Source organism: Chelonia mydas, chromosome 5 (genome assembly GCF_015237465.2).
Source record: "Chelonia mydas isolate rCheMyd1 chromosome 5, rCheMyd1.pri.v2, whole genome shotgun sequence".
Taxonomy (NCBI): domain Eukaryota; kingdom Metazoa; phylum Chordata; order Testudines; family Cheloniidae; genus Chelonia; species Chelonia mydas.
In genome coordinates, this window is record NC_051245.2 from 27,161,280 (window position 1) to 27,185,388 (window position 24,109).

The 24,109-nt window shown below is 41.0% G+C and overlaps 1 protein-coding gene across 3 annotated transcripts in view; it reads right to left on the reverse strand.

Moving 5' to 3' along the window:
* FYB1 (FYN binding protein 1) overlaps positions 1 to 24,109 on the reverse strand; it is a 116,515-nt gene that overhangs the window by 22,065 nt on the left and 70,341 nt on the right. For 2 of the 3 annotated variants that reach the window (XM_027828067.3, XM_043546944.1), the window contains exons 3-14: positions 21,025 to 21,208; positions 19,527 to 19,576; positions 18,386 to 18,405; positions 17,483 to 17,529; positions 15,850 to 15,970; positions 14,024 to 14,183; positions 10,792 to 10,936; positions 7,308 to 7,333; positions 5,432 to 5,501; positions 4,235 to 4,375; positions 2,931 to 2,962; positions 1,459 to 1,528 (exon numbers count right to left, since the gene is read on the reverse strand). In XM_027828067.3, the coding sequence (XP_027683868.2) occupies positions 1,459 to 1,528; positions 2,931 to 2,962; positions 4,235 to 4,375; positions 5,432 to 5,501; positions 7,308 to 7,333; positions 10,792 to 10,936; positions 14,024 to 14,183; positions 15,850 to 15,970; positions 17,483 to 17,529; positions 18,386 to 18,405; positions 19,527 to 19,576; positions 21,025 to 21,208 (1,066 nt within the window). The remainder of the gene's footprint in view (positions 1 to 1,458; positions 1,529 to 2,930; positions 2,963 to 4,234; positions 4,376 to 5,431; positions 5,502 to 7,307; positions 7,334 to 10,791; positions 10,937 to 14,023; positions 14,184 to 15,849; positions 15,971 to 17,482; positions 17,530 to 18,385; positions 18,406 to 19,526; positions 19,577 to 21,024; positions 21,209 to 24,109) is intronic. The other variant, XM_027828068.3, reaches the window with a different exon arrangement.

A 24,109-nucleotide genomic window follows, 5' to 3' on the forward strand; every position in this document is an offset into this window, starting at 1 on the left:
TCCACAGAATCAGTAATCTCATCATAGAAGGCGATTAGATTAGTCAGGCATGACCTTCCCTTGGTGAATCCATGCTGACTGTTCCTGATCACTTTCCTCTCATGTAAGTGCTTCAGGATTGATTCTTTGAGGACCTGCTCCATGATTTTTCCGGGGACTGAGGTGAGGCTGACTGGCCTGTAGTTCCCAGGATTCTCCTTCTTCCCTTTTTTAAAGATTGGCACTACATTAGCCTTTTTCCAGTCATCTGGGACTTCCCCCATTCACCACGAGTTTTCAAAGATAATGGCCAATGGCTCTGCAATCACAGCCGCCAATTCCTTTAGCACTCTCGGATGCAACTCGTCCAGCCCCATGGACTTGTGCACTTCCAGTTTTTCTAAATAGTCCCTAACCACCTCTTTCTCCACTGAGGGCTGGCCATCTACTCCCCATGCTGTGATGCCCAGCGCAGCAGTCTGGGAGCTGACCTTGTTCGTGAAGACAGAGGCAAAAAAAGCATTGAGTACATTAGCTTTTTCCACATCCTCTGTCACTAGGTTGCCTCCCTCATTCAGTAAGGGGCCCACACTTTCCTTGGCTTTCTTCTTGTTGCCAACATACCTGAAGAAACCCTTCTTGTTACTCTTGACATCTCTTGCTAGCTGCAGCTCCAGGTGCGATTTGGCCCTCCTGATTTCATTCCTACATGCCCGAGCAATATTTTTATACTCTTCCCTGGTCATATACTCTTTTATACTCTTCCCTGGTCACATCTTTGATCCCGGTGTATAATACATCAAAATACATAATATTAGTATAATACATCTCTGCCCTGACTGCCAGTTCATCTCCAGGTACAAAACCAGGTGTTAATGTAACACATAAGTCTCTAAGTGGTTTGGGTCCTGGATACATTAGGGATGTAACCTTAGAGGTTTTTAAGGCCTAGCTTGACAAAGCCCTGGCTGGGACGATTTAGTTGGGGTTGGTCCTGCTTTGAGCGGGGAGTTGGACTAGATGAACTCCTGAGGTCTCTTCCAACCCCAATTTTCTATGATTGCCTTCTCTCTTCACATGATACTGGAGCAGCTGAGATCAACCATAGCACACAAGGTATCAGTCCCTAGGTTTAAACAGAGAGACTAAAGGCAGGGCATTTACAGCAGGAAGTCCTTGACTCTGGAATTCATTTCTCCCTTTCGGCCAACAGAGCCTGAATTTGTTGAAATTCAGGGCATGTTGCAAAGCCTATTTACTCTAGCAGCCTAATTCCATTGTTGTTTTAACTGCAAATGCAGGATTTGAACTTTTAATTTACAGTGCCAACACCCAGGCAACGAGAACTACAGTACCTGGCAACAGCAAACAAGATACACAAGCTGAGTAATGTAACAATTTGCCATTAGCAAATACTTTGAAAATGTGTCACACCATATATAATTTTTTCCCACAAGTATAACTTTTATTTTCACTTACCCAATTTCTACTGGTGGAGGAGGGAATTCGGATGATTCTACATCATCATAAACATCATTCTCTCCTGCATCTGAAACAGCAGGGTTCAAAACAAAGATTAGTATGCAGTCTTTGGGTAGTGGATACAGTCCCAGGCTGTAACAAAATGTATGTTCAAGAGGACAATACATTGCAGCATGAAGTGTATCCATATATTTTATAGTTAACAGGCAGCTTTTCATTGTGGATTGTCTCACCATGCAGGACAAATTTACACTAAAATCAGCCAGTCTTTTCAGAATAAAACAATTAATAATAAACAATGAGTATTCACTGACATTTTAATCTTTTTAAGATTAAACAAGTTTTAGCACACGTTGTTTAATGCAGTGGCCTTTAATCTTCAATTTAATTAGGTCATTTCCCACTGTGCTACCTCAAAGTATGTATTTTTGGCTTGATTTTCATTCACACTAAGGCCATTTTACACCACACTGGTAACATAAAGATGCCTTATACTGGGTATGAATCAATTTTATATTATCTTTATGACTACTTTATATTTTACACTGCTGGAGCAGTGGGAAGAGGCCATAGCATAAGTGAGAATCAGGCCCCAAAATTATACTTTGAAGCTGGACCTCTATGTTTGCAGAAAGGCATTAGTTGTTGATCAACACATCAAGTCAGTCGGTGACTAAAAAAAGTGATTACAGGAAATGTAGGCTTAAGTTCTGGTTTTAGGCAGCAGCAACAAGAATCTTAAGAATTTGCTTAATATTCTATAGTTGGGTTGATATTTACCAGTGTTTGTGGCCTTAACAAGAGAGTGCATTATTTAAAAACAAAACAAAAGTGTTCATCACTTCTGTGTAATTGCACATTTTTAAAACCATGCATTCAATATTTCTTTCTAACTACAACTGTTTATACTGTATGATGAATGAAATAAGACATGCGGAAGAGAAAAATTGTTCTCTTTAACCTCTGAAGATAGGACAGGAAGCAATGGGCTTAAATTGCAGCAAGGGCAGTTTAGGTTGGACATTACAAAAAACACTTGAATAAATTGCCCAAGGAGGTTGCAGAATCTCCATCATTGGAGAATTTTAAGTGCAGGTTAGTCAAACACCTGTCAAGGATGGGCTAGATAATACTTAGTCCTGCCTTGAGTGCAGGGGACTGGACTAGATGACCTCTTGAGGTCCCTTCCAGTCCTACACTTCAATGATTCTATGACTCATAAGCAAAAAAGCATGACAATTTATTAAAGGTACACTGCCTTTTACAGACCCAACATTACATTTGTAGGTCAGCTAAGGTATTTCAAAATTTAATCAATGGGAAATCCTGATTCTTATTTTTGATATTTTTTTTCTGTGAATAACACAATTCAGAACAATATATGCAGCAGTGTTGGTGTGAACTACATTATGCTGCAAGAATTAATATAAAAATAAAACAGTAAAAAATTACATTGGGTTATTGCTTACCTTTCCCAAACGTCTTTATTGGAGGATTCATGCTGAAAAAAATGCAATCTTCATTAAATAATTATAATCAAATGAACAGACTTTCTCCTCGTTTAAACCCGTGATAGCCAATTCACAACACTGGTGTGCACATTACCTATTGTTAAATTTGTGCCTCTCCGCCAACACTAGAAACGGGCATGTGGTTTTTATCAGTGTATCAGGTAAACGTGTTCAGAACTGGGGTACTCTATTTCTACTCTATTTCTCCTTCACTGGTAACACTGGAGGAGATGCGCCAGTCGTATGACAACTGTGGGAGATAACCCAGAAACTGTAATTGTTGACAAAGCCAATGGGAGCAGGATTGGACCAAATAAAGGGGTTCTGCTGTGATTTTTTTTAATGTTTCTCCATATTTCATAGTCTTCTTTTAGACAGAGAGCATGTGATTTGTGGCTTCATTGAGTGTTTGGAATCAGAAATTATGGAGAACTGCTTGTAAGAATTGGAGAGGTTTTTTGAATAGGAGGAGAATCCGGTAAGAGGAGGAGACCATCTTTGCAATTCTTCTGTTTTGTATATTATCCATATTTTGGGCTCATAGGGCCAGATTCACCAGTATACAGCAGCTGGTTAGTGCCATGCTAGCGATGCAAATAAAAGTAACTTTTGCTGAGTTTATAACAAAGTCGTGTCACCAGAAAGGCACAAAGTAGCTGGGATGTTCTGATGAATAAAGCCCTGTTTTTCACAGCAAAAATAATATTTTAATTTAGTGATTGAGTTCTTTGGGCAAATAAAAACATTTTGTTAACACAGAACGCTTATATTATACAATTGAAAATATGTCCTCTGGACAGTTCTAAGACCATATTATAGGATGATTTCATGTTATAAGCTTGCAGAAATCAATTAGTAAGCATTTTGACCCAGTTCAGCAGTCCATCCCTATTCATCAAAGGACTTAAGCACATGCTTCACTTTAAGCACATGATGAAGTCCCATTGAAATCAATGTTTTACTGAATAGAGAAGAACTTAAGAATGTGTGTACATGCTGTGCTGGATTGGGACATCTATTCTCTTTGAACCTGAAGTCAAATATATGTGCTTCATACATTCTGTCATTAATAAAGACAGCATAGCATGGGAAAGGACATGCTGCAGTAGGTAACGGAGAGCAATATTATTTCAAAGTCTGTTTATCTGTGTGCAGTTTGATTCGTGACTGATTAAGTTGCTGTGAGAACATGTTAGTAGCACAGGATCAACACTATGTTAGCATTAGTTGTTGTGCACTGTATTTTCATGGCAGACTCTTACAAGGAACCTCCATTATCTTCTGCCTCATTGACTTTGGTTGTTTTCTCTCGTACACTTTTCTTTTTGTCATCTTTTCCCTTTAACATCTTCAAAAGTCCCCAGGACCGGGAGTCATTCTTATCTTCATCCTGTGATATAGACCTTTGGAGTATGCATGCAATTATCACAATGCAGAATGGGACATTCTCTCTTAAATTGGCCATTTTCAGCTCCTGGTTGATGCACGTAATTCTCCTTAATGAGAACTAGGGGCATACCATGAAGTGAGAATAGACACCTATTAACTTATTTTCTAAAATGTTCGTACCTAATAAATATAGAATTAAAAATGCTATTAGAACAACAGCCGTGCAAAAACCAGTGGCTAACTAAGGCCCAGATCCTGGAAATACATAACCACATGCCTAACTCTTGCATAGTCTTATGCAGCTCAATAAGACTAGACATCTGAGTATAGTTAGGTATGTGCTGTAGGATCAGAGTCTAAGGCCCCAAGCCTGCAATTGGCTCAGTGCAGTTGCAAAGGTCTGCTTGAGAGGTGTTGGTTGCAGACTGAGGCCTATATAGCACAAGCACACAAGATCGGACATACTGCAGTGTACTTACAGCAAAGTAGAAAGTGTTAAGAATAACTCTGCATTGCACTGGAAACCATCCCAACAGTGCAGTGTAATGTATAGGAGACAGAAAGTGGAAGCAGTCAGAAAGTATCCCCTGTTTTAGGCATTTATAATAAGTAACATCCTGGACTGGAAGAAAATGATCCATCTCTTTTAGGTCATTCACATTTAATGTTTGTATGTTGTCATTTAGCAAGCTAGCATCTGTACCTTTCATCTCTTTCCTCTAAGGATCATTGTGTTCAGTTGGGTTTTGGATGCAGCTTCTTTTGCTGCCTTTATTAATCCATTCCATATATTAATTATCCTATTGTTTAAAAAAAATTTTCTCCAGAAGTACCATAGAGCTCAGTTCTTATCTTCAGTTCATACCTTCTTGTTTTTGATTCTGTTCACTGCTGGAATAGTTTGGTGCCATTCAAGTTCTGTGTGTCTTTCTGAAGTCAATGGAACCATTCATGTTTACACCAACTGAAGAGCTAGCCAAATACTTGTTAATGATTATCCCAAATTTAAAATAAAAAGCTATGGGACTGAGTTCAAATGGGTAACGATCATAAATGATATAAACACTTACCTAGCATTAACATCTTCGTCATCAATTCCATCATAAATTTCTTCATCAGGAAGAGGAGGTGGGAACATCACTTTAATAGATTGAAAAGTGAAATAATCCATGAATACTCCGATTCTGTTACAGTGGGACATTAACCACTAGTTTGCTATAGGCTGCCACTTCTCTGAGGCACTTGTAATATTAAATGTACTGGGCTAGGTCCTCAGCTGGTGTAAATTAGCAGAGCTCCTTTTGTCAATGAAGCTCTTCTGATTTATACCAGCTTGAGACTGGCCGGTAGTAAGTACATAAAATAATGCCAATAATAAGTTGAACATTGAAAACAAATAAGTAATTGATGAAAACTGGAGAGCTATTATGCGTTTGACCAACTCAGTAACAGGGTTTGTGACTTTTTAATTTTATTTTTGTGTGTGACTTTAGTACAGGTGAAAGGTGCCAGATGAACATAAAGGTGCCAGACTGACATTCTTAAAGATTGACATCCTCTATTCATGTACAGAAGATGTGAATCAGAGGCAGCAGCAATGCAAGCTTCCCCATATTGGTGTCGTTCCCCCCTCTCCCCGTGCCTCAATCCTGATCTATGAACACCACCTGATGGAGTGAAAGGGTAGTTCAGTCTCCCTGTCCAGTCAGGTTTCAGAGTGACAGCCCGCAATTAAAACCTCTCCAACGCATCATCAAGGATTTACAACCTATCCTGAAGGACGACCCATCACTCTCACAGATCTTGGGAGACAGGCCAGTCCTCGCTTACAGACAGCCCCCCAACCTGAAGCAAATACTCACCAGCAACCACACACCACACAACAGAACCACTAACCCAGGAACCTATCCTTGCACCAAAGCCCCATGCCAACTCTGCCCACATATTTATTCAAGTCACACCATCGTAGGACCTAATCACATTAGCCACGTCATCAGGGGCTCGTTCACCTGCACATCTACCAATGTGATATATGCCATCATGTGCCAGCAATGCCCCTCTGCCATGTACATTGGCCAAACTGGACAGTCTCTACGTAAAAGAATAAATGGACACAAATCTGACATCAGGAATCATAACATTCAAAAACCGGTAGGAGAACACTTCAACCTCTCTGGCCACTCAGTAAAAGATTTAAGGGTGGCAATTTTGCAACAGAAAAGCTTCAGAAACAGACTCCAACGAGAAACTGCTGAGCTTGAATTAATATGCAAACTAGATACCATTAACTTGGGTTTGAATAGAGACTGGGAGTGGCTGGGTCATTACACATATTGAATCTATTTCCCCATGTTAAGTATCCTCACACCTTCTTGTCAATTGTCTAAATGGGCCATCTTGATTATCACTACAAAAGTTTTTTTCTCCTGCTGATAATAGCTCATCTTAACTAATTAGCCTCTCACAGTTTGTATGGCAACTTCCAACTTATCTGTATGTATATATATTTCTTCTTACTGTATGTTCCATTCTATGCATCCGATGAAGTGGGCTGTAGCCAACGAAAGCTTATGCTCTAATAAATTTGTTAATCTCTAAGGTGCCACAAGTACTCCTGTCCTTTTAATCAGTCTCTGACCTCTCTGCTCAGACTGTCAACTGAGAACAATACTTAGTTGGGTGGGATCTTCCTTCTGTGTTGCTGGGGGGGGAGGGGGGGGGGGAGAAGAGACCAAGAAAGGTGTTGTATCTGATTCATCCAAGTTTCCACAGGTGAAAGACAACTGCATTAAACCATTGTGCCTCATAGTTTACCACTTGCTAAATAATATTTGCATACTTGTGGGTAATTACCCCATTATCTGGAAATCACAAAGGTCTGCATCTGTGGGTAAGCACTAAATAAAACACAAACCAAAAAATATATGTAATAAAAATAAAACTCACCTCCAGTTCCACTTCGACCACTTTGGCTGGAAGAACAAAAGTTAAAAAACTTTTCATTCATTGTAAAAAGAAAACAACAAACACCCACACTTTTTCTTGACATATGCTCTAAATGTAGTATACTTTAAAACACATGGATCCATCCAAATACTACATCCAAATCTAGATGCTCAGATGGGCACTCAGGAAAGTAAATGTCCATTTTGTGTGCCGAAATACTGACCTTCTAAATGCCCAAATGTACCAATTCTTTCTCTCTCTCTGTCTTTCTTCACCACACTCATCACTATGATAGATTAGTGTCCATTAGGCACCCAAAATCAGAAATTGGTTTCTCTCTCACTGATGCACAAGAGAGCTCCTCATCCCGCTCATGAATGAATAGGCTCTTATATGAAGAGAGATGAAGCCTAATGATTTGAATATGTCAAATATTTTCTGGTAACCTAGTATTTTACTCCAACAATTCCTGCCTCTACCCACTTCCTCTGGAATAGTTCATCCCAAGGAAAGAGGCACCCAAGACTATTATAAAGTAGCATTCTAGAAGAAATATGGTACAATTATCTATAGCTCTGTGTTTAATGTAAAAACAAATAAGGGGACTCGATCTCGTAATAAAAGTTAGGACCCAAATTCTGTGTGTATATAAACTGGTACAGATTCACTGAAGACAATAGAGTTGTGCCAATTTACGTGAGCACAAAATTTGCTCCTTGTTCTTTAAAACATAGTTAGCAATTTCCAACAAAGCCTCGTTTTCATTTGATTTCAGAAAGAAGTGCTACTATTTATTTATATTTGTAGGTATTGCTAAGGCACTCATCACTGTATTTAATTTTAGATGTACTTTATGTTCCTGTTGACATCAGTGAGACTATTAATGGACTAATGTACTGCTTATTGTAAGTAAGGGTGGCATAACCTGACTCCAAAACTTTAATTCAATGTATATATAGATAAGATTCCATCCGCGATCATGCCATTTTCATAAGACATAAAGGTAAATAAATGAAATTATGACAATACACCATAACTAGATCTGATCAAATGATGCCTTAATTTTCTAAATTTCATGTTCCTAGAGTATTCCAAGTGCTATATAAATTGGTATGAGCTCATTTTTCTAACTGCGATTCAATGCAACCAATAGCAGGGTTATAGCAACTTAAGCGTTCCTACTTTCAAATCAAAACCATACATAACATTTTTTCTTTAAAATGCCTCATGCCATCAAATTTCAGTATATCATGAACTTCAGCGGTCTTAGGCTTTTATTAAAAATTGGAGTAATTACCAATGGCACATTACCAGTTACAATAAGTTTTGGTTAGCGAATTTTTTATTATGGGGATCTTATGTTGGTCTCAAAACATATTGGTGCATGTGTCAGATATTTTGATATATGCAGGATAATTCAAGCTCATGAACTGAATACAAGGCTATAAATCACTAGAGAAGATAAAAATGCCAGAATATAGCTTGAAGGGTTTAATGAATTACAGGGCCTCAAAGCAAGTTCCAGCCCTGTATTCACTGTACAGCCTTTTACTGTTATTAGTAATACACAAAAGTATAAGGAATCATCCTTAAACCCACATATATAGTCAACTATTTTCTAAATTATCCAGTTTAATAAATAAATATGCATCCGTCCTGATTGGCTGTTGAAAACACAGCACATCTAAATTCCTTGAATTGAGATGGATGATTGTAATATCCATCATGAAAAGGAGAGGTCTAAAAATGCTTCTGCAGTGAGGTAATTAACGTTGGAATTGACTCTGACCTGGACTAGTGAGTGTAGCTTGATTCTCCGGTATGGCTAAACTGTGATTGGCATAATCCAATGCGCAGCAGAGGAAGGTAGCTTTAAGCAACCTCTGTGCTCCCAGCTCCAGGGAAGCACCAGTTGCTCATTTGGGCCCCTCTTAAAATAGGGAGAAAATACTATCCTGTTATTTTATGTCCAGCTGCTCAGAGCAGCTAGGGGATGTTTTGGCAGCTGAGGAAAAGCTGCGTGCAGCTGCAACCCAGCCACCTCCCCTTTATTCCAGCCACACCTGTGTGTCAAGAGATGGGGAGTATCCTAGATACTAATAGGAGGGCTGCCATGCCACTGGAGAATTCTCCTCCAGAAGGGAAATCCTCCACAGCCTGGCTATGGCATTTGTTGAGGCTGCGAGGTTAACTGTGTTAGCCACTGATCCCTCCCAAGGTCTGTCCCAGTCATGCCTCCAAACATCCCTCCACATTTGTGTGAAGAGACACAGAAGGCCCAAGGCTTATGGGCTGAGGGAATGCATGGGAGTGAGGAGTAGACATGTGCAGCTGCAATGCTTCCTTCGCTTTTAGGGCCTTTTGTACCTGTGGACTAGAAAGGGCATCATGCAACTTTAAGAGAGAAGGAGAGAACTGTGTTGTTTGTTCTGTGATCCGTTTTGTGCTTCATCGATGGGAGTCCTGCAGTTCATCTCATTTCCTTCTATGGAGTTCTGCTAGTATTTTCTACACTTCCACTGTTATTATCCTCTATTATGCATAAATGCTTCTAGATGCTAGATTCCTTCTTTCATTCTTACTTCTCTCACTACTTCATTCTTTTTAGGCCAGTTACATTTTTCTTATATGATTAGCTGTTTTTCATTTGCTACGAGAGTCTGTTTTATATTTGTAAAAAGTTGAGCAGTGTCATAAATTGTGGTAAATAGAGAACAGCCACTCTGCTCACAGCCTAGCATGCATCTCATTGGGCCAAATCCTGAAGTCCTTGTGAAGTCAGTGGAGGTTTTACCTAAACAAAGGTAGTGTAACTACTGAAAAAGAATTTATGGATTTCATCCAGAGTTTGCAGTTCAATGTCATTTTCTTCTCACAGAGAATGTAATTAGCTAAACGAGGTAGAATTTTGTCTTCTTTCATACATCTCAACTCTTTATGTCAGTAAGTTTTATGTCACCCAGTATCGTTTTGATTGTATTGACAGTTTAATGTTCTGAACCTAGAGCTGAAATGAATCATGAAATGATTTGGATGCCTGATTAAACAAGCAAGATGGCTTCTGAAGCTGAAAATATTGACTAAGACAGGCATATTGAACAGATTGGCTTAGATACTGTAACTTAAAGTTACAGACTGCCCAGACAGAAGTCCCACAATGCCTCCAACTCATACAGTGGGTATCATTAAACAAGCAGCATTTAATGTGCCATGGTTGTGAACTTCACCATGGAATTTGTAGTATTTCCCATTCTAAGTACAGGAAATATTATGGTAAAACTCAAATGCCTCAGACCAGCATATGCTGTTTTTTAAATCATACTCACTGTAATTTCAGGTATTTTAAAATCTGATGTTTTGTGTCAGCAAGAATATATAAATTAAAAATGCTTCGTTTCTGTGTTGTAGTTTTCCTCATTTGGGTTGGTTGGGTTAATCTATCAAATTGGATTAAATCAACTTCCTTGAGTGGGTTCACACATACCTGCTGATACTGTCCTGCTCTCCAACATCATCATACACTTCTTGGTCATTGTCTGCTCGTCTCAGGGAAGCACTCATGGAAGGTCTTTGTTTTCTTTTTAAAGAATCATAGTCAATCTCCACCACGATTGTTTTAATGTATCCATCTAAAACAATGAAAGCTTATGATCAAGCAGCAACAATTTTCATTTCACAACAGCTAAGGAAGGACTTTAATAGAAGGCTGAGAACTCAAATGATTACAGTTGTATTGTGTGGCTGAATAACTCTATAGAAATGTCTGAATCTAAGCATATTGGGCCTTTATCTCCTCCACTTACACTGTGCAAATCAGGTGTAACATCGTGGAATTCAATGGATTTAGACACACTTGGGTCATAGGAGAATCAGGCCCCTTGTCGACATAATCACTACAGTGATATCCACTAGAGACCCTGGGTCGGATGCTCAGCTGTAGCAGAGGAGCGTGCAATGCAGCTGGTGGGGAGTGTGGCAAGTGGCAAAGTTGCTTTAAGATACCTTTTCTCAGTTAATTCTGGGGTTACTGTGCAAATGGCCAGTCCTCCAGCGTAACTTAGAGCAGTCTATGGTCCAAACAGGCTAGTAGATAGAGCACTGAGATGCAGGGACATTATAGCCACACTCCTTATGCTGTGAGCTCATAGAGAAGTACATAGGAGTTACTATGCCGGTCCTTTGCCACTGCAGATTCAGCCTACATGGGGGTGATCCTCTTGCTACCTGGGTATCCTGGCTGGAGGAGCAGTACAAAGCAGCTTAGCTCATCTGAGGATTGGAACCTCCACCTTTATCACTTGCACTTGACTTCACTATGTAGGTGTCCCTGGCAAAAAATCTATTATAATAAGATGGATTTAAACACTGTATCTGCTAGGCGATAAAATGATGGGCTTGCTGACTACACAGGCTGTATTTGACAATAAGCATAAATATGTTCTTTCAAAAATGAGAAAAGCACATAGGAATGAGCACAAAAAACCTTCCTCCTCTCCTGCTGCAGTAGTCCAATTTCTGATGCATTTCCCTCTAACCTACATGTGAATTCCACATGAAAATTAAATAACTGGAAAAAAGAAAACATATGATGGAAACTTGGAAAGTAAATTACAAACAAAGCCATTGTTCCTTATTTCAAGTGAATTATGAATACTGTTTTTTATACCGTCTGATACTCTCATTCCCTTTTCAAGCCCTCCCCTCCCTTATCTGTTTGTATGCTTTTAAGTAGGCAGATAAGATTCCGGTTGAAACATTGATGAACTACACTGAGTTGTACCTTTAACCTTCACCAATGGGAAGGCTGATACAACTTCTGCTTTTGCTGAAATAAAAATCAGTTTATGACAAGCCAAAATAAGTGAAACTCATTGGCTTGCAACAACTGCACAAGAACCATAACTCCCCTACAGAGATTTTTTTTCTGTGTGTATAAAACCTCCCGAACAGAACATATTTTTAAAAATGAAAGGTTCTTTTAAAGTATAAATTAGCATGCCCTTTCTCATAAAGCACTTATGCCCTGATCCAGCAAAACATTTAAACATGCAAGTAGTCCCATAAAAGTCAATGGAACTACTAACGTTCTTGAAGTTAAGCCTGTGCTTAAATGCTTTGCTGGATCAAGACCCTAATGCCCGGGTCTCTGTAAATTAGAGACCAGATCCTCAGTTGCTGTAAATGAGCATAGTTCCACTTATTTCACTGATTTACACCAGCTGATGATCTGGCCCTAGCTGCATATGTGTGGGAGGGGCTGGGGCTAAGGGTAGGGGAAAAAGAAAAGATACATTTTTGATTTCAAAAACAACTTTTGATGTTAGGAATCAATATTCAGATAAAAAGTTGGAATGTTCCCATTTTCTCTTGAAGTAGGAAGTTCTAAAGGCTACTTCTCTTCTTACTTACACTCCTCTCACTTACACCAGTCCTACATCTGTGTAACTCCAGTGACTGTAAATGAGGGGAATATCGGGCCCTTTAGTCTTCTCAATGCAACATTTTATCTAATCTAATCTCTCTCTCTTTTTTAACAGCTCTTAAAATACTTCTACAGAGGCAAGCTCCGGTGCTGACACTAAGGCAGACACACTGAGCCACATCCTCAGTGGGTGTAAACTGGTGCAGCTCCAGTGAGAATATGGCCCATTGTCCTTAACTAATCCCAGAATCTCTAAATTTGACACTCTATTGTACATAAGGACAGGTTTCAGAGAAGCAGCCGTGTTAGTCTGTATTTGCAAAAAGAAAAGGAGTACTTGTGGCACCTTAGAGACTAACCAATTTATTTGAGCATGAGCTTTCATGAGCTACAGCTCACTTCATCGGATGCATAAAGTGGAAAGTACAGTGAGGAGATTTTATATATACACACAGACCATGAAAAAATATACACTGTAAGGAGAGTGATCACTTAAGATGAGCTATTACCAGCAGGAGAGTGGGGTGGGGGGAGAGAAAACCTTTTGAAGTGATAATCAAGGTGGGCCATTTCCAGCACATTTCCAGGAGTTAACAAGAATGTCTGAGGAACAGTGGGGGGTGGGGGGGGGGAACGCGAGGGGGAATAAACAAGGGAAAATAGTTTCACTTAGTATAATGACTCAACCACTCCCAGTCTCTATTCAAGCTTAAGTTAATTGTATCCAATTTGCAAATTAATTCCAATTCAGCAGTCTCTCACTGGAGTCTGTTTTCGAAGTTTTTTTGTTGAAGGATACTCACTTTGAGATCAGAAATCCAGAGGCCAGAGAGATTGAAGTGTTCTCCGACTGGTTTATGAATGTTATAATTCTTGACATCTGATTTGTGTCCATTTATTCTTTTACGTAGAGACTGTCCAGTTTGCCCAATGTACATGGCAGAGGGGCATTGCTGGCACATGATGGCATATATCACATTGGTAGATGTGCAGGTGAACGAGCCTCTGATAGTGTGGCTGATGTGAAAGCTTATGCTCAAATAAATTGGTTAGTCTCTAAGGTGCCACAAGTACTCCTTTTCTTATTGTACATAAGTTTACTGTACGAGCTGTGCCCCATGTCAGATTAGCACAGCAGTATGAGCTTTGGCAATTTATGCTATATGTCCTTGCCCATATTGGCTGGGGACCCAGCCTAGCTAATATTACTCTCCCATGTAATGCTGTGTGTACTCAGGCAGTCAGTGTTTGACAGGGCAAACATTCAGGGGTAAAGTGGAGAATCAAAACGTACAATATCCTTTTGTTGTCCTGCCCAGCCACTTTCCTTCAGGGTTGTCTGTAATACGGATGATTTCAATATTATCACCCTGTTTGACAGTCAGCTCATTCTTCCCTCCCTTGTAGTCCATGCAAACTCGTGCCTGATGAATGACTTGGATGGGTCCTGATAACTGCACAGAAAAAGCAATAAAAGAAGTCACACACACATACAAACATGCGGAGGATGTGCTGATTGCTTTGACAAAAATTCAGATGAAACACAAAACAATAATAATTTGTTTTCAGTACCACCCACATCAGCTAGGCACTTTGCGAACAAACACAAAGGCACAGGCCCTGCTCCGAACAGCTTACACTTTAAAGACAAACTAAAAAGCAAAGGGTGTAGGGGAGGGATACGGCATATAATTAAAGCAGTTGAGATAGTAATTGGCCACATCTTGAGAATACAATGGATTAATAACATAGGGCTAGATTATGTAACCCTTGTTCACATAGGTGAACATTCATTTACTCACAGGAGCAGTTCCATGTACTTCAATAGGACTGTTCGTATGAGTAAGTGCTGACCAACACATAATGATCTTTTTTTCAAGATATGCTGTACAGATGATCCCCAAGTATCCAGAAGCTGGCCACAATCAGCCAGTTTCTTGAATTCAGGCATCATGAAAGAAGTGGCTTATAGGACAGATTTGATTGTAGATTGGATAGTGGCCATGTGGAGCAGTGCAGAAAGTCTGTGCATTAGGGGCAACAAAAGAGAAGATATCTGTTTAGATGAATACACCAAGGTGTTTGTTTGCGTTTGCATTTACGGATAATGATACATTTTAGCCTCCATGATGGGATGGTCTATAGCCTAAAAACACTGAGGATGTTAATGCTTATATTCCAGCCAAGAATTCGGTGTGAGAAAGGGATTTTGGGGCCAGATCCCTGAAAAACACACATGTAGATGCATTGCTATGGTGTCCACTATTTACTATCCCAAGTGCCAAATCTTTGCAGCCTTTCCACGGTGGTGGGATGCCCTAGACACAGAAGAATCACTGTGGTTTCTTTGTAGGAACGTGGCATGGGTTTGTGGGCAGGCAACAAGGCTGGTGGAGAATGACTAGTGGGTTTGCAGACTGCATGGGTCCATTGGTTACAAACTATGCATACAGGGCTTTGGGGCACAATGAACTTGGCTCACTACTACACACCATGGGCTTTAGCAGTGGCTGTGGCTCAGCTGCACAGGTGCCTCATTCCCAACCTCTCTACTGAACTGGGAGATTTCATACTTCTGTCCCAAGTGTTGCTCCTGCAGGCAAAGGTCATTTACAGGCTCAATCCTGGAAGGTGCTCCAGCCCCAGTTAAGCAAAGCATGTGTTTAACTTTAAGCATGTGAACACTGTGAACCTAATTCTCCTTTTCACTAAGGCCCCTCTATGCTACCTTAGCAGCGTAAGGGGGCTGTAAACTGTAAAGTACAGTTATATATATGTTAAGGCCCTTTTACACTACCAGTGCACGTACAGGAGACTTTATGGAAATGAGAATCAGGCCCTGCAAGCACTGAAATACTTGTGACTTCAACGGGAAATTTCACATGCTTAAATTCAAGTGTGTGTTTAAGTTCTTTTGGGGCCAGCTGGATCGAGGATCGAGCCGTTCCTGAGGCTTTGTCCAGGGGACAAACCTTCACCCCAAATGCCAAGCGAGCTGGCATCACCATGCAGCTTTGCAGCCAAACTGTGTCCTTGCACTGTAATGTATGTTTTAAAATGCACAAGGCTAAATAATGACTGCTGCACTTCTGTGTGTAGCCTGCTAGAAAGGGACCTTACTTTGAACCGCTTTCTGATTTCTTGCTCTTTCTTTTCTTTTTCCCTTTGTTCTTTCTTCTCTTGTTCCAATTTTTTCTTTTCTTCCTTCTCTCTCTTCTTTTCTTGTTCTTTTGATGTGGCTCTGAACAATGAAAACAGATTATTTCACAGGTAAGGGGATGAATGTGGAAGCGAGTGGGCAGAAGTGGGTAGGCACTCACTAGAGCTTTCTCTTCCAAGATCAGCAAGAGCAGCTAGGAGGAGACTTCTCCTAATAAGAGCATGAAAACATTTTCTGAACCCTATGGTGGCTGGTCCTGCATGGATGAGCTACATATGGGAGAGGGTATTTGGAGACTCTTTCCATGCAAGGCATGTGCACAGAATGCAACCATAATTTAGCTGGCTATGCTGGAAAGGCCCAACGTGACTGTAGCCCCAGAGGGTATGTCTACACTGTAATTAGACATCCATGGCTGGCCCATGCCAGCTGACTTGGACTCGTGGGGTTTGGGCTAAGGGGCTGCTTAATTGCAGTGTAGACATTCAGGTTCAGGCTGCAGCCCAAGCTTTGGGACTCTCCCACCTCGCAGGGTCCTAGAACCCAGGCTCCAGCCTGAGCCTGAACCCAAATGTCTACACCACAATTAAACAGCCCCTTAGCCTGAGCTCCAGGAGCCCTTATCAGCTGGCACAGGCCACCCATGGCTTTTTAATTGCAGTGTAAGACACGTCTGAGAAGCATGGCCTTGCTCCTGCATGCTGGACAGCACCTGGGGTGGAATAGGGAGGACTGGCTATAGCGCTGGAATGCATAGCAAGACTTGTTACTCCCCAGCACCCTGGAAGCATTGTCCCTAATGATGTTCTTCCCCACTGCACAGCAATGAGTCTCACAGATATAATATAGCCCCCCTTTTTTGTGTACTTCTGCTGAACTGACGTGAGTGGGCCCAGAGGTTGAATTACAGCATTACCCTGCCTACAACTCAAATGCACCTCATTGTGAGAGACATCACTCATTTCAGTCTCAACATCACCTCTGTTCTCTGTCACAGGTTGCTTCCCACATGTGGGCTTTAGGAGATTGTGAGGTAGGCTGCTGGTCCCTTCTGATGAGAGGCACTGCAGAGGCACTGGGAGGGAAGCTTGCATTTCTGCTGTCTGTACTGTCCCTGCTCTGTGGACACACAGTGGGTTTCAGACCCATGGGGATGTCAGTCCAACAGTTTCATGAGCTCTATTAAAATTCACCTTGAGAACAACAACATTAACAAAATAATTCAACTAGTATTGGGGTGGGGGTGTCATATTTTGTTCCCATTTCAGGCAGTAACTCTGTGCAGCAGCTCAGCCATATTCCAAAGAGCTGAAGAGCATACTCTTTTGCTGCCCAATTCAAAATAGTCACAGGACTTCATTTGAGGAAGCATCTCCACCTGCATGCTACATCTAGTTTTAGGAGGGAGTTAACTTGTAAACTGATATGCTTTCTTTACGGAAGATGATTAAGGTGGATGGAGCTCAAGATTGCAGTGCAGTCATGCTTCTGGGCCAGATTAATTATATTTCCTAGCATATTTCCTAGTGATCTGTTTCTTCATTCAGTAACAAAGACACAATGGATTATAGCTGTATAAGTTAGATTTGATACCTGATGTCATTGATATCTTCATACGTCTCTCCATCACTCTCTTGACCCTATAAGAAAAATTAATCATGATTCAGTCTCCAATGGCCTAAATACACTGGAGTTCAATTTTTTAGCTAGATACAGACAGACATAAATTAAAGCAGAAAAATAATCAACTGAAAATGCATTTAATCTTTCCAAGCCCAAATTACTAAATTGTTCAAATACATATTTCTTCTGTTCTGACCTTGGTTGTTATTATCTATCTATAGCTATATGGATAGATATAGATATAAAATAAAACCCAGCCTCCTTCCCATCACACACACACACTGATTGTTTATTCTGAAGTGAGTCTCTGTGCTGCAACTTTGATTACACTGCATCTGAAAGACGGCATGGCTTGAAAGGACTACAGGGTTAAAACTAATTATGGGAGATGATGCATTGAGGGGGGCAAAGCTATTGAAGGTATTGGAATAGGGTTCAGATTAGAGTTCTGTTCCTGACTCTGCCAGAGACTTATTGTGTAAACAAGCCACTGAGGCCCTGATTCAGTGAGGTACTTAATCACATGCCTAATTTTAAGCACATGAGTAGTCCCACTGAAATCAATAGGGATACTCACGTGCTTAAAATTAGGCACATGATTGAATACCTTGATGTAGGCCTATATCTCTGGAAAATTTCAGTGAAACTGGAATGTCAGTGGAAATGGAAGATTTTGTGAACTTTTTGGTTTCCGGCCAGCTTTATAATTAGTGCCACTTTTGTTCTGGGTTCAACCACTTTCATTGTTTCCCTCTACATTTCTGCAATTTATCAGCAATATACTGGATCTATTCTGCAACAAACTGGCTTTTCTAATGAAGTGATGTGTTGGAAAGAATATGTTTTCGGTGTGTTATAAAGGATAATACTTACCCCATCTGTATTTCCGTGACCTGAATGACCAAAAATACAAACAGACTATTATTTTCTTTTGTAGAGAAAGTGCCTCATGCTGATGCTAACTATATGGACACATACACAGCTGTACCTTAACTAGTGCCAAATATAGATTTATAATGATCTTATCTGTTTTAATAAGGATAAGAATGCAAACTAATTGGGATGAACAGAGCTTCCTACTGTGGTATTTTGTAAACTTCTAGCAGTAACTGATTTAAGGACTTTCACTTCATCTGCCATAGTGTGTATTATATCACATATACCCCAAATCAGAACGTTCACTTTAAAGCTTCCTCAGAGACAACAGTGTCCTTGCCTCATTTCAGTTTACAAAAATCCAGTCACTTACAAGCAAGGAAGTGAATAGTTAAGAACATAACATCTTACACTGGTCACATAGGGCTAGTGCACCACCAGCCCTCCACAGCCATGGCAGAGAGTATGGAGGCATAAGGCCTGTACTCTCCTGTGCATGCTAGCTATACTATGGCCTGCAGCAAAGGAAAAGAAGGCGAGGCAGAGCTGCTGATTTCCCCAGGCTGTGCAAGGGGTAGCAGGCTTCATCTCCACCCCACTACATGCTGTGCTGGCCAGAATACTGGGTGAGGGACACTGTGGCTGGTATAGCCCTGGCACAGTTTACTTTCTTCCTAGGGGAGACCAGGAGAGAGAGTCATAATCTGCTTCTTGGGCTACTCCTGTACAACACATCTATGTGCTGGCTCTTCCTCAGGGCAGATGACAAAGTGATGATCATACCTAACAAGCAAATTACTTTTTATCCAGTATAAAAGCAATGCATTTTCATGAGAACACAATAACTAACTCTGAAAAAAGAGTATTCATTCCAGATCAGCGTTGAAAGTTATTAGGCTCAGCAAATCTTCCAAGCCAAAGTTACGTGGATGCTAAAACAAGGCTTTCCAAGAGAAAGTGCCTGCGTGGTTACTGCTGTTATAGTGGTTGACTGTGGAATGGTTACTGCTGTTATACACCACTCCAAAATATGACTTGCAGTTCACTAACACCATAAATATTTATGCCAGTCACTTATATTATAAATACAACATACTTAATTCTTAAATGGTTGCTGTTAGTTAAAATGTATTCTTACCATCTGAACCAAATTCAACATCATCGTAACTTTGTTCATTGTCTGGATTTCTGTGAATATGAAAAGAAAATGTAAAATCTGAGAAGATAGTTCCTACAATTACATCTTAATTTAGCTTTGTTCTACTGCACGTGCCAAGTATTTGGGACATTGACTGGACAGTCTGTTCACTTTCAGCCCTAAACATTACAGAGTTTAGATCTGTGTTTAAGTACAGTTGAGATTCCCATAATGGATTAAGCGTGACTTTGGTTTTTACAGGGTGGCATCTTGACTCTGAACATAAAAACAGAAAATAAACGAGCCAAAGGCATTCATATCCAAGTGTAGTATAAACACTGTAATTTGGTAGAGTGACAGACAGACAGAATAGTCAGAACTCTGTTTGAGGGTTTTGGAACACTAATAATCTCTGCATATGCATAAGCATAGCAACATATATTTGCATGTTGTACAGGTCCTTTCAGGGAAAGAGAAGAAGCTTGAATCTTAAGCAGACAGGAAGGAGAATGTACAGGAATGCTTTTTATAGAGGCTGCAGGACCTGCTGTGGTTTAGCTGCTCTCTGGCCACTAGATGGAGCACTTAATGTACTTCATACTCAGTAATATATTCATTGGGTTTATGAGAATTTTCTATCTGAAAATGTTTCTCAAGCTCAAGAACAGCAGCATCTTTAGACGGTGTGCTTTCACATCGTCAGTAGCAACATACAGTGTGCTGTGTGGTAAGACAGAAACCTCTTATGTCTGAGAGACACTCTATGTGTGCAGTAAGTTGTTTACCGCAAAATTGCTTATTTTGAATACTGAACCTGCTTCCATTTGCTTTTCACGTTAGAAGCATATGCCTTTAACACTTTGGCTGCCAGCAGGTGCCGACTTGGCAAGTCAAATTTGAGAAGAGCATGAAAATAGCACCACAATGGGTAATAGAGGCCCTGAAATGTAAAACTATGAGCCAAGTTCCTCTCTCATGTGTCCAGTCTCACCTACTATCCCCCAGCCCTATTGCCCTGTATGCACTGACTAGTGCCCATTGACTTCTCTGTCTCTTCCCTCCTCTGCCATTGGCCCAGAGTGCTGGAGTAAGGTTCTTAGTTGCTGCTGCTGACTGGACTACTTATTCCCTACACATAAGGGAGAGGACAGAGCACCCGCCCTTATACCTTTGTGATACAGGACATGGAAGGAGTTTTCTTCCACCACCACCTGTAGCGTGCGAGAGAGGGATTTGATAGTATATTTCCTGGGGCTGGCAGCAATCAGCTAAGCAGAAGGTCTCATCAGCTAGGGCCCAATCCAAGTTCCATTATAGTCCATGTAAAGACTTTCAGTCACTTTAATAGCAGACTCAGTGTGGCACGGGAGCTTGGGTCTCCAGGCACCTGGGAACTGGCCTTAAACTGCCACTGCCTGAGCATGCTGGTTTCCCATGATAGACATGAGCTGGAAAGTAACAGCAAAATATAAGCAAAATGGATTTCGTGTTCACTTACAAGGGATCAGAGCTGGGTTTGATGTTTCTGGGAGGTAGGCTAGGAACTGGTGGTGCTTGTGTTGATGGGTGAGAAGCTGAAGGAGGCGGCGGCGGTGGTATCTGTGTAGCAGAATGTGAGGGTGGAGGTAAAGGTGAGGAGAGCACTGAGTGGGAGATCTGTTTAACAGCTTCTTTGTTAGAACCTAAAACCAACAAAACAAAGACAATTTATCTAGTTAGCAATTCAGGATGATCCAAAGACAAAACGTTACTTGTTTAGATAAACTCTAGATATAACATATTAATAGGATACATACCCAGAAATTAACATGTTATTTAAATATTGTAGATGTGCATGGTGCCTTATAATACATATAGAGACAGATATTGTTTGTATTATCGCAGCATCTAGGAGTCCCAGCCATGGACCCCATTGTGCTAGGCAATACAAACCCAGAACAAAAAGATGGTCCCTGCTTCAAACAATTTACAACCTAAGTGTAAGATAAGAGACAACAGACAGATACTGTACCTTGGGGGAACACCCTACACCCCCATGTTCATCTTTATAAAATGATTGTGTGGTATCCAATGCAAAGTTTGTCATGTTGGGTGTCTTCGGAAGGCTCATGATGCGCTGAGCATGGTTGTTATAATGATGTTATAAAAACAATAAAGAGTCTGGTGGCACCTTAAAGGCTAACTGATTTATTTGAGCATAAGCTTTCGTGGGTAAAACCCCACTTCTTCAGATGCATGGAGTGAAAGTTACAGATGCAGACATAAATACACTGACACATGGAGTTACCTCACAAGTGGAGAGCCAGTGCTGACAGGGCCAATTCTATCAGGCTGGCTGTGGTCCACGCCCAACAATAGATGAGGAGGTGTCAATTCCAGGGGAGGCAAAGCTGCCTCTGTAATGAGCCAGCCACTCCCAGTCCCTATTCAAGCCCAAATTAATGGTGTTAAATCTGCAAATGAATTTTAGTTCTGCTGTTTCTCTTTGAAGTCTGTTTCTGCAGTTTTTTTGTTCAAGTATAGCTACTTTCAAATCTGTTATAGAATGTCCAGGAAGATTGAAGTGTTCTCCCACTGGCTTTTGTGTGTTACCGTTCCTGATGTCCGATTTGTGTCCATTTATTCTTTTACGTAGGGACTGTCCAGTTTGGCCAACGTACCTGGCAGAGGGGCATTACTGGCACATGATGGCATAAATAACATTAGTAGACATGCAGGTGAATGAGCCTCTGATGGTCTGGCTGATGTGGTTGGGTCCTCTGATGGTGTCGCTAGAGTAGATATGGGGACAGAGTAGGCAACGAGGTTTGCTACAAGGATTGGTTCCTGGGTTAGTGTTTCTGTGGTGTGGTGTGTAGTTGCTGGTGAATACTGGCTTCAGGTTGGGAGGCTGTCTGTAAGTGAGGACTGGCCTGTCTCCCATGGTCTGAGAGAGTGAGGGATCGTTTTCCAGGATAGGTTGTAGATCGTTGATAATGTGCTGGAGAGGTTTTAGCTGGGGGCTGTACGTGATGGCCAGTGGTGTTCTGTTATTTTCCTTGTTGGGCCTGTCCTGCAGTAGGTAATTTCTGGGTACCCGTCTCGCTCTGTTAATCTGTTTCCTCACTTCCCCAGGTGGGTATTATAGTTTAAGAATGCTTGATAAAGATCTTGTAGGTGTTTGTCTGAGGGACTGGAGCAAATTCAGTTGTCTCTTAGGGCTTGGCTGTAGACAATGGATCATGTGATGTGTCCTGAATGGAAGCTGGAGGCATGTAGGTAGGCATAGCGGTCAGTAGGTTTCCGGTATAGGGTGGTGTTTATGTGACCATCACTTATTGGCACTGTAGTGTCCAAGAAGTGTATCTCTTGTGTGGACTGGTCCAGCCTGAGGTTGATAGTGGGGTGGAAATTGTTGACATCCAGGTGGAATTCTTCAAGGGTCTCCTTCCGTTGGTCCATATGATGAAGATGTCATCAATGTAGTGCAAGTAGAGGAGGGACGCTAGGGGACGAGAGCTGAGGAAGCATTGTTCTAAGTCAGCCATAAAAATGTTGGCATACTGTGGGGCCATGGGGGTACCCACAGTAGTGCTGCTGACTTGAAGGTATAAGTCGTCCCCAAATCTGAAATGGTTGTGGGTGAGGACAAAGTCACAAAGCTCAGCCACCAGGTGTGCCATGGCCTCATCAGGGATACTGTTCTTGACAGCTTGTAGTCCATCCTCATATGGATAATTGGTGTAAAGAGCTTCTACATCCATGGTGGCCAGGATGGTGTTTTCAGGAAGATCACCAATGCATTGTAATTTCCTCAGGAAGTCGGTGATGTCTCGAATATTGCTAGGGGTCCTAGTAGCATAGAGTCTGAGGAGAGAGTCCAAATAGCCAGATAATCCTGTATAAGCTATAAGAGTGCCGATGCCTGAGATGATGTGTTATATATATATATATATATATATATATAAAATATAATGATCATATATATATAATGATGTTATAGTAATTGTTACAGTAATGTTATAGTAATGTTATAGGTTATAATTTCATATATATAGTTATGAGGCTGAAAATGTATCCTCATGGCTTAAAGCAAGCTCAGGCAAAATCTCTCCAAGAACAGAGAGGAAGTTCACACCTCATCAGGGCATGTATGGGACAATACCAGTCCAGCCGCACAGGAACAAAGGACGCTGGCCTAGGCAGCAAAAAAAGAATCTGTTAGACTCTCGAGGGAATCAACCCCCCTTCCTTTGGTCAATTTGGAACTGCGATGAGGTAATGCTCACCTGACTCTGAAGGGTTGGGGGGTGGGGCGGCAAAGCCAAAGGGAAGAAAGGACATTATAAAAGGGAGAGAAATTTGCCATGCTCTCTCTCTCTTCCACCTACATCTATAGACACCACACCAAGGGATTGAAGCGCTGATCAAAGGGGAGAGCCTGGCTGAAGAGCAACTGGCCAGCTTGTGGTGAGAACCATCTAACTCTGTAAGGGCACTGAAAGTGTTAAGATCAGCTTAGGATGTGTTTTGCTTTTATTTCATTTGACCAAATCTGACTTGTTATGTTTTGACTTATAATCACTTAAAATCGATCTTTATAG